This window comes from Quercus robur, chromosome 9 (genome assembly GCF_932294415.1).
Source record: "Quercus robur chromosome 9, dhQueRobu3.1, whole genome shotgun sequence".
NCBI lineage: Eukaryota > Viridiplantae > Streptophyta > Magnoliopsida > Fagales > Fagaceae > Quercus > Quercus robur.
The window spans coordinates 4259831-4270222 of NC_065542.1; the positions used below are offsets into that span (position 1 = coordinate 4259831).

General features: G+C 34.2%; 1 protein-coding gene across 4 annotated transcripts; it reads right to left on the bottom strand.

Moving 5' to 3' along the window:
- Nucleotides 1–1204: 1204 nt before the first annotated feature.
- LOC126699914 (disease resistance protein RUN1-like) lies at nucleotides 1205–8525 on the bottom strand. Of its 4 annotated transcripts, none has more exons than XM_050397887.1 (8): nucleotides 7454–8525; nucleotides 7053–7328; nucleotides 5230–6952; nucleotides 5005–5118; nucleotides 4252–4333; nucleotides 2781–2847; nucleotides 2448–2512; nucleotides 1205–1945 (listed from the first exon to the last, which is right to left on the bottom strand). In XM_050397887.1, the coding sequence occupies exons 1-5, from the start codon at nucleotides 8372–8374 to the stop codon at nucleotides 4260–4262; spliced, it is 3108 nt and encodes a 1035-aa protein (XP_050253844.1). In that variant the 5' UTR covers nucleotides 8375–8525; the 3' UTR covers nucleotides 1205–1945; nucleotides 2448–2512; nucleotides 2781–2847; nucleotides 4252–4259. The 4 variants fall into 4 exon arrangements, with proteins under 4 accessions (XP_050253844.1, XP_050253843.1, XP_050253846.1 ...); XM_050397886.1 differs by having other exon boundaries at nucleotides 2413–2512; XM_050397889.1 differs by lacking the exon at nucleotides 2781–2847.
- Nucleotides 8526–10392: the final 1867 nt, after the last annotated feature.

The following is a 10392-nucleotide window of genomic DNA, read 5'->3' on the forward strand; positions in this document are numbered from 1 at the left end:
GATTGGAATTGCCTTTACTATTATATTTGATCTTTGTTTTATTTTCTCTTACGTACTCCACTCCTTAAAAAAAATCGTAGTCATGGACTTTATTAGTTTCTCTCTACCACTACCAGGTCTCTGTCTTCTATCAGCTCCACTCCATCACCACTTACCCAATTCATTATTTCTTGATTACTTGATATTAATTGTTTAAAGTTCATGTCTTTGTCAATAGTAGTATATACCCTTTTGCAGTGTTGGGCAGTTCCTGGTTGTTTCTAAATGGATTTTTTTTGGATGGATTGTGACTTTTTATTATTATAATTTGGGATTGTGAGCTCTGTGCAAGTATCCACATTTAAGAAGTCGAATTTCACTCGGTACTTTGGTCAGGTTTGACTTTTTTTTTTTTTTTTTGAGTTTCAGAGAATAGAACAAAACAGCATGGTCACTCTTAATTAGTTCTGAGGTTTGGTGGTGCATTAGAGAGTTGCATCAACAGCAAGGAAGTACAGTTTAAACTCTAGGAAATCATGGGTTTCACCCTGGCTAAGTCGGTCCATCAAAAACTACACAAGAAGAAAAGAGTACAAGATTAGTGGCAGAGAAAGTCTCTCTTCATGGTTAACTTGTTCCAAGAAATCCATAGACCATACAAAAGAGACAAAAGACACTGAGAAGTACTTTATGTTCTCTAAATTGCCCCTGATACCCTTCTGCCAGCTCTTGATCCATGCCTGAATCGAGTAAGGTTGAATGAAATTAATATCAAGGGACAGATCAAACCAGATTGATGCAGATGTCGAGGGAAAAAAATAATGGCCTATGGTTTATCTTTGGCACAATGGGCGCAATTCCTCAGTCCTGATATGTCTTCTCAATTCTGCCCTCAAAGGATGAGCATTAAATAAAATCCTCCAAATAAAGAGGATAATTTTAGAAGGTGAGTATAACCTACATAACTGGTTCCAAAGCTCAGTGTCCTCCCTTAAGCTTGTGTCAGTAAGATCAATAACAGACATGCGGACAATGCCCGCTTGGTTTCTACAATTCCTAGCATGCAACAGCCAGTATACTTTTTCAACCAAATGAGTCACAGAGTTAGAAAGAGGCCTTAAAAGCATGTCAAAAGCACAAAAATCATATGGTAAAAGCATGCATAATGAAAGAGCATTGCTATTAAAATTACACGCTGATGACAAAATTCAAGTGATAGCACCCATTTCCATTCAAACTTGACATTATATATATTCTACTAAACTCCTAAATGTCTGTAAAGAAGATGATGGGAGGAAAAGAAGAAAGAAAAGAAAAGAAAAATATAACTAATAAATTGCAGAGGAAAAGGAATTGTCACTTTTAATGATTGCATGCAGACATGTGCCACAGGCATAAATACACCATAAAGGTGTAAAGATAACTTCTTCATCTTCATCTTCTACTTCTTTCTTTCTTTCTTTTTTTAAGTTTGGTTTTTTGATACATAATGTCAGAAGAGTTGACTCGTAGTGGAGTCCAAAAATGTTTATAAGACTTTGAAGCAAGAGTAGCCAGGGCCCCAACATCTGCTGCGACTCTCTTATGCACAACATATGTAACTACTAGCGTTCTCCAAATTTTATGCACTTGAGGTCTTCAATCATCATAGCAGGTTGCCAAGGAGCCTTTTTCTCAAAAGTGGTCCTCCACTAGAAATTATTGAAACAAGTCTGCAAAAACCAAGCTGTATAGCCGGGCATCTAATCTAGCTGCATGCCATTTGGTTGCATATGGAAGAACAAGAACAGCCTGTCAGCGCTGGATTTGGTTATATAACCACAACCACCCTCCATCTCTGCTAGTGTCCCTCAATAGTCAGCCACACGGCCCACACCTACAACCCTCCACAACTGGACAATTTTCCCTTGGTACTTTCCTGCAGTTACTCTGATATGACTGTTGTGCATTAGAGACTTGTGCATACCTGCAAAACAAAGCATTAGCACTTCTTAAGCAGCCTGTTCTGCACCCTTAAACATCAATCTAGAGAACATCACATATTCCTGATTTTTTTCAAAATTTGGATCCTCCATCCATTGAGCCAACCACTGCTTCAAAGAGTAAGGGGAAATGAATTTAGATCTATGGCTCAAATCTAATCCAAACAATACAACCCGAGCAAGAGTGCACTTCAGGAATAAATGATCCTAGTTTTCCTTTTTTTATTGCATCAGACACACTTAATATCACTCACCATGATTCATTTCACTATTCTGTGTCAATAAGTAAGTCTTCATGCCAAAACTTCCACACAAAAATTATTAACTTCAAAGGAAGCTTTAATCCCCACAGATGTCTCCATCTAAGAGCTATGACCCTCCGTTGAGAATCCCGAGTTCCCACTACGTTCAATAATAGCTTATTTTTGACCTTATATTGACAATGTGTTACATTGAGGCCATATCTGCTTATCAGTAGCTCCTCACCTTGAGATAGGGGTGGCTAAAAATTGAGCAGCAACTTCAGCAGAATATCAATCTCTAACCAGGTCCTGTTTCCAATGTCAAAGTGTAAAGATAACTTTAAATACCTATTAGGAGATGCAGATTCTTTTGACTTCCCTAATGGAATCCCCAAATGTTATATAAAAGATTTAAAAATTTCAAAAATGAATGACAATGATTATCAAAGTGTAGCATCATTCGACAGTGAAATTTAATACATTCAGCTTAAATAACAAACCAAGTAAAAAAAATGTGAGAAAATGTAATTTCTAGATGTAATACAACAATGATAGAAACTAGAATAGGAGGGCTTACCATTCTAAGCAGGCAACCTTCTACATTTTTCTAACCACACAGTTGCTTGACTTCTTGAGTCTGAGTACTGTTAAGACAAATTTGCCTCAGATGTTATCGTCAGTAATATATAATCAAGTTTGTTGTATGCTCAGGTTTCTCTAATGTCTTCTACTGTCCTTCATTCTAATTCTAGTCAAGTCTCTTTAACAAGGTCTAACCTAATTAAGTTAGAGATAGGTCATTTGGTTTGCTTCAGCTTTTGCCTGGTCACAATCTGAAGTGGGTATGGACAACTTTCAGTTAACAATTTGATTCAGAGTGGAAATTTTAAAAAGGTGGAAAACCTTTCAAGTACATCAAGGGGCAAAAGCACAAAAGTCTTATGGTATAAACTTACATAATTAAACAGCTGCTTCATATTAAAAGATTTTTAAATCATTAATCTTATATATTTGTAAAACCCAGTAACAAAAGGTAGAGAAAAAAGATGTTACTTTTAAGTGGGATTGAAATAAGGTCTCACCAATGCTTGTACAGAAGCATTACATAGGTCAGTGACGTGAATCATGATCTCCTTACATTGTAGAATAAAAGCAGCACATGGCTAAGGCCATTTAGTACTACTTACCATTCAATATTCAATTATGGTAAATCACTGAACCATCACAGCATGTCTAATAATCAAGCAATATATAGTCATTCATAACACTGTTTTGGTGAAGATAAATTGAAACTAAATGCTATTAGCTTTGAAGATTGTCTCCTGTGAGAGCTTTTTATTTAATTGGTTATCACACATCTATTTACATAACGGTACAAGCTTAGGTTCCTAACGATGATAGCTTAAGCAAATTACCAAAAACATAACTTATGCTGATGCAAATCCTTTTTTCAGTTGACCTGTGGATCTTTCAATTATGAACAATATTGGCATTATTTGGATATATCAAGAACTAGGTTGAATGATTTGGTCAATGAGGAGATTTTGCATATCCACCTTAATTCCTCATAAAAACAAGTAAGCTATAATCAAACTCCAAATGTTTGAGTTTTTTTAACATTCACTGACTGCCACTTGATTGTAGAGTTTGTTGTATTATGAGAATTACAATAACAATGTCCTCAAACATGCTAATATAAATCATTTTAATAACTTCATGATTGCTATCTTACATTAGAATAATGAAAATTTCATAGCAATAGAAAAATCAGCCAGTCTCTTTATCAAAAAAAAAAAAAAACTATTTTTTTGGTTGAAGGTTAGCACACAACTTTAGAAAACCTTCAATGAGGAAGCTAGATGCTATGTCTTGCTTGACTAATTATTCTGATTGTGATCTGATCTATACATGAGTTCACATATATAATATGCCTCGACAAATTTAATTAATTGCAATTATAATGTTTTGCAGTGGCATTCATTTATTGCTTTTGCACTTTGAAAAAGTTTAAATCGATGAACTAAAGGCAATAAGAGTGCAGATTTTACCTTGCAATCTATTGGATAGAGCAAAAATCAGAAGCATACAATGGACTGTGACGGTTTCTCCTCATGAACAAGTCCAACAGTCCTACATCAAGGGGGCAGCCAACTCAAATAACTGATCAAAAATTACCCTAATCATTGCTCATTTTATAAAACTATTTATTTTATTTTTAATTTTTGTTTTTCGATTAAACAAGTAGCTTCAAGAATGGGTGGTGATTCTTTCACCAATTGTTCCAATCCCTAATAAGATTTAATAATATGCATATTACATTAGCTAGGTTTAGTAGAATGTGTTATTTGAGTCCAACTCTGTTATATGACCAAGGAATCAGACCAAATGAGAGTTGTAATAAGTACCAATAATGAAGCTAAAGCACAGCTAGCAAAATTATATTTTGAAGTTAAAATTAATTAAATTAATGTGTCCAAAGGAAAGGGGAAAAAAATGCAGCTACCAACAAAACTTTAATTATGAAGGAAAACAGTGACTTGCGGATAATTAAGAGAAAAAAATTGATTAAGAAAAAAGGCAATAAGTTCAACAATCTTCCATGGTGCTAATAAGTATTTAGAATCTAAAATAAATTCAAACAAAAGTACGTATATGTCAAAGGAAAGCATAAAAATAAAAAAATGCAGCAACCGAAAAAAAATAAGATTAATTGACTTCCAGGTTATCAAGAGAAAAAATAGGAATTAATTTGGATTCATTGACTTATGGAGATTTTGAACCCATTTTCAAAGTCAATCAACCTTCACTGGATTCCTGCGAATCATTTGTTGGGTGCCTGCACTCCTTATACTCTTGAAATTCTGGACAAGTTGTTGCGAAAGCCGGGTGTCCATTACTTGCAGCAAGTGCTAAGCCTGGAAAAAAAAAAAAAAAAAAGAAGGATTAGACACATCGCACATGGATTGAGTGTAGAGAGCAATCTAAAAAGATTGAGAGAGAACAGTCCCAAGTACTGAGCTCCTCACCCTGGGTCATAAGTTCTGTGATCCCTTCACTCTCCACTATCAAGGTGAAATCATCCAAACCTTCAGTCAAGGGTTTGTTATTATTTTTCACTAACACCGTGAAATCGTTTAAAACAACCGAGCCCTCAGGAGTGCTGTTGTTGTTGCTACTCTGAGACATAGTTCGGTTGAGATCTTCTATGTCTCTTTTGTATACCATACGCAACCCACATTTCTTCACACCAGCACCAATAATAGAAATGCTAAACTGACTACATCCATTCTCATCACATTCTCTCAATGATTCTCTCTCTTTCTCATGGTAGAATTTAGGTTGCAAATAAAGAAGCCAAGTATGATCTGATAGAGCATCAATATTGCAAATCCCTGGAGCAGAAGACATTTCTTTTCCATTGGCTTTCAACCAACAGGAAAGTGTGCCCTGACGAGAACAAAATACAACGCAAACTGCAATCCCCACCAACTCGTTACCCAATTGAGAAGATTCATTTATTTCCAGAAACCTCCCCATACTTTTATGGCTAAACCACTTCGGAATTTCACTTCCAGGAATAATAATGTCATATATATGAGGCATGTAAACAAAAACATCACCTGGAAATCTGGGAAGTTTTAAAACCTGATGTTTGGACCTGAACGAGGGAAAGAAGACACAGAAAGAGTGGAAAACAGAGAGAGGGACATGAAAGTGTTTTCTTATCCCTGCCAAAAACATGTCCATGAAGACTTGATTCAGTTGATTGTTAGCCAGATTACTGCAATTTGAAAGATAGAGTCTTCGCTCAACTGAAGAATTTGGTTCCCATAGATCATCTGGTACTGTTTCCAGTGAGGTACAACCATATCCATTAATATAACCAATATTTAATGGAAGCTTTGGCAATGATCGAAGACTCGTGCACTTCTCCACCCACAAAAATCTCAGACGAGGTAGTCGAGCGATGCTATTCGGAAGGCAATTAAAATTATTTCCACTTAGATCTAAATATTTTAAAGAGGATAAAGAACAGATACCATTTGGGACTACATTGAGATTGCAATCCCTTAGATCCAATTTGGTCAAAGAAGTCAAACCTGATACAGAATTCAATACCAATTGCATTGGATAGAAATTTCTCAGCATTAATGCACGAAAAATTAGATAAAAAAATTCGAAGACAGCATTGCGAGAAGGCATAAGCGTTGTATCAGGTCCACTAACATCAAGCTCCTCTACACTTTCAGCCATCCCCAACTTCTCCAGTTGTTCTTTAAGCTTTGTGCATCCAGAAAGATCAAGATTTTCAAGCGACTTCATATTGAAAAAGGTGTGAGGAAGAGACATAAGATTTTTGCAATCTCTTACAGTCAATGAAGCAAGACCAGTCAAATTCCCAATTGATGTGGGTAAGTTTGTAATGGCAGTGCCATCCAAGTAAAGCTCTGATACACGTTCCATGTTTTCCCCAAACTCTGGAATTCTTCGTAATTTTGAGCAACCAGAAAAGGTGAGAATATCAAGAGACTTCATTGCAAAATTTTCTGGAAGATTTATAAGGTTTTTGCAACCTTTTAGATTAAGAATAATAAGGCTTTCAAGAAAGCTGATTGATGGATGAACTGTACATAAATTTGTACAATCTTCAAGATCCAATTTTGCAAGAGCTGGGACTTTGCTGAAGTCTGGGGTTTCAATAAGTTTTTGAGACTTGTTCAAATCGATGAATTTCAAATTCCTAAAATACTGTCAAAAGAAAATGAAAGACATGAGACAATTAACTTTTACAAAGTCTTTTAGTTTAATGATACTTCAAAAAGAAGAAGTATAAGGGTTCCTAAATTACCTTTGTTCCTTCCCAAAGTCGTTCGATGTAGCTGCACTTCATGCAAAGTTTAACAAGCTTAGTTGACTCAAAACTTGATGGCAAAGATTTTGAAGAGTACTTCCTCCAATCAAGAAATCTTAAGTTATTAGGAAGACGTTTGAGATCATGCTTTAAGCGAACGCTATCAATTATGAGCAATTTTAGATTTTGCATCTTTGAGAAGGCTTCAGGATGCCAATCCACATCTTCTGTAGAGGATAACTCTAGGACCATGGCTTGAACTTCATCTGTTCCCTAATAATCATAAACAAAAGGGATTAGTGGATTGCAAAATGTATGATTACCATAACTACTCGTTACACTATGTTGTTGAATTACATAATGAGGTACATGCTTAGGTTGTTTCAATAACCACTTACAGTGTTATTTGTTAGCACATCATCAATATCTTCATACAACCACAATCTGCTACGCTTCCCAGGGTCTTCAGGGGACTGTTTTCGAACTATATCCCAACCCATTTCTTGTAATAAATCATGCATCCACAAATGATTTTCACACACTTTGATGATAGATTTATCAATTAGAACACTGAATCCATTTTCAGGGATAAGCTCAAGGTATTCTAATATTTCTTTGATAGTATCTGGATTCTTGTGATTAAAGAAACATGCAATATTCAAGAAAATTTTCTTCTCTGTTTCTTCTAGTCCATCATAGCTCCATTGAAGCACATTGCTAATTTCTTCATTAGGATATTTTTTTAGCTTGTCTAATAAACTTTTCCATGCATCTTTTCTTTTTTTAAACAAAGAGGAACCCAAAATCTCAAGGGCTAAAGGAAGGCCATGAGAATAATATACAAAAGCTTGGGATAGCTGCACATAATCAATGTCAGGCTGGTCTTTTTTAAAAGCTTTCAAACTAAAAAGTTGAAGAGCTTCATTATAATTCAATGCTTCAATCTCATATATTTCATTTACTTCAAGTCCCTCCAACAAACTCCTATTTCTTGTTGTTATGAGAACTCTACTACCTGGACCAAACCAATTCTTCCCAGCTAACTTCTCCAATTGGTATGAATTATATACGTCATCAAGAACAAGAAGAATCTTTTTTTCACGTAACCTATTCTTGATTATATGAACTCCGTCATCAACATCTTGTATTTTCATATCTTTGCCCATCAAAACCTTTTCCAAAAGCTCTTTTTGTAACCTAGGTAAACCATCCTTCTTAGATTTCTCCCTAATATTACGAATAAAACTACAAGCTTGAAATTGATAGGAAACCATTTCATAAACAACTCTTGCTAGAGTTGTTTTACCCATTCCTCCCATACCCCAAATTCCTATAATGCGAACATCATTTGGCTCTCTAGCTAAAAGTGACTTCAACTTCTCAGCTCGGGAATTTATTCCAACTAGTCTATTGGGAGCTATTGAGAATGTATAATTCAATTGATTAAATATATCTTGCACAATTTCTGCCTCGGAGCTGCAAAGAAAAGAAAATAATAAGCAGTGAGTCTGACATACCAAAATAGGACCCAAAATAAAATTTAGTAGATATATGGCATTTAGTGTAGTTGGTTAAAACTGAAATTGGGACGCATAAATGTAATTGAATGCTTCAAGCCAAACTCGAAGGAACTACCCATATACTAAATGCTATGTTATAGTTCACTTTTAACAATACAATTATGGATCATTCCTTGAGTCATATCTTAATTTCCATAGATAATTGTATTTGAAGAATATTATATTCCTAGATTTTACCTCTTCAATCATTAATTTGTTTTGCCTCTTTAGATATAGTTTCATATGAAACGTTTCCCTAAATCTCAAGACCCTGGCCTTGCCATCAGAGTATTTAGAAGGGGAGGGGAAGAAGAAGAAACAACCTAAGAAAGGGAGGCCAAAGGAGCAAAATAGTCGGAAATGAGGAAACTCAATGTCTTCATCCAATTCCGCTGCTGAGGTAATAAGTCTGCTCAATTAGGAATCTTCTACTTAATTAAAGTTCCATTTATTTACAACGTCATGTAAAAGGAAGATTTACTTTCACAACAAAATATGTGTTCTCTTAAAACAAATATCATTTTGTGTTTGTTTCATGTTTCATTAAATGTTGTTTAATTATGAGGCAATCTTATGAATTCTACAAGTTGGGAAAAAATTGGCCTTTGCCCTTTTTAAAAAAACAATCCAGTATTTTATCTTCTTTCCTAAACTAATTAGGGAAATGCCCCTCTTTTTAAACTCGATTTTCTCAAAATCGAGTTAAGCCTTATAGTGGCATTTTTAAGAAGCCTATAGTTTTAAAGATATATAGTGGCGTTTTGTAACTCGATCTCCATGAAGTTGAGTTATAGGTAAAAAAAAGAAAAAAATTGCATGTAACTCGACTTCATGGAGATTGAGTTACAAAACGCCACTATAGGCTCCTTAAAACGCCATTATAGGGCTCCAGAATTTTTTTTTTTTTTTTTTTTATAACTCGATTTTGAGAAAATCGAGTTTCAAAAGAGGGGCATTTCCTTAATTAGTTTGGGAAAGGAGGAAAAATGCTGGATTTTTTTTTTTTTTTTTTTTTTTGAAAGGGGCATTTGCCCATTTTCTCCCTACAAGTTGTGATTGTGTCTAGTGGACGCCCTCTTATATTAATTTAATATTTTCTTTTGTTTTTGTTCCCTCTTTAGGTCACGTGGACAATATAAATAAATAGACTAAAATTATTAACCTATAGTTTATAACCTAATTAAACTCTATTGACGAACCCGTCTCACATGTGCCTGTACCATGTGACTCGACATAAATATTACATATCATACAGCGTCTCCATCGCAGAATATTTTGTAGGATATTTCTTTTCTTCTTTTCTTTTTGTTATTTGAGGTGCACTATTTGCTGCCAATAGCTGTAAAACTTACCCATTTATAATATATATATATATATACACACACACACACACTAGTATTAGGCCCGTATGATGCACAGCTTTATTAAGAATCATATGTAAATTAATGAAAATAAAGAATAATAATTTTTATATTAATTAAAATTAAATAGATAATAAAAATAAAGTAATCTTCTGCTCTCTCTTTTTTTTTTTTTTTTAAATAAATAACATTTTACTTTATAATGAATGCATATTGTGTAAGATTGAGTTTTTATAAATAAAAAAAATCATATATAAGTCAAAAATTAATTGAATGGAATATGGTAAATAACTACGCAGCCAATATAAAATGAGATGTCTGAAAAATATAAAGGGAGTTTGCATAATTAAAACTCAAGTGCATAATTAAATGAAAAACCCTGAATTCAAAAATTAAAAAAAAAAAAAAAAATTGAAA

Coding starts and splice junctions, on each gene's coding strand:
- LOC126699914 (XM_050397889.1), bottom strand. CDS start 8,374: ATGGGAGGAATGGGTAAAACAACTCTAGCAAGAGTTGTTTATGAAATG. Junction 7,329..7,453: donor ATGTGCTAACAAATAACACT/GTAAGTGGTTAT, acceptor TATGATTATTAG/GGAACAGATGAAGTTCAAGC. Junction 5,119..5,229: donor CACAGAACTTATGACCCAGG/GTGAGGAGCTCA, acceptor TTTTTTTTCCAG/GCTTAGCACTTGCTGCAAGT.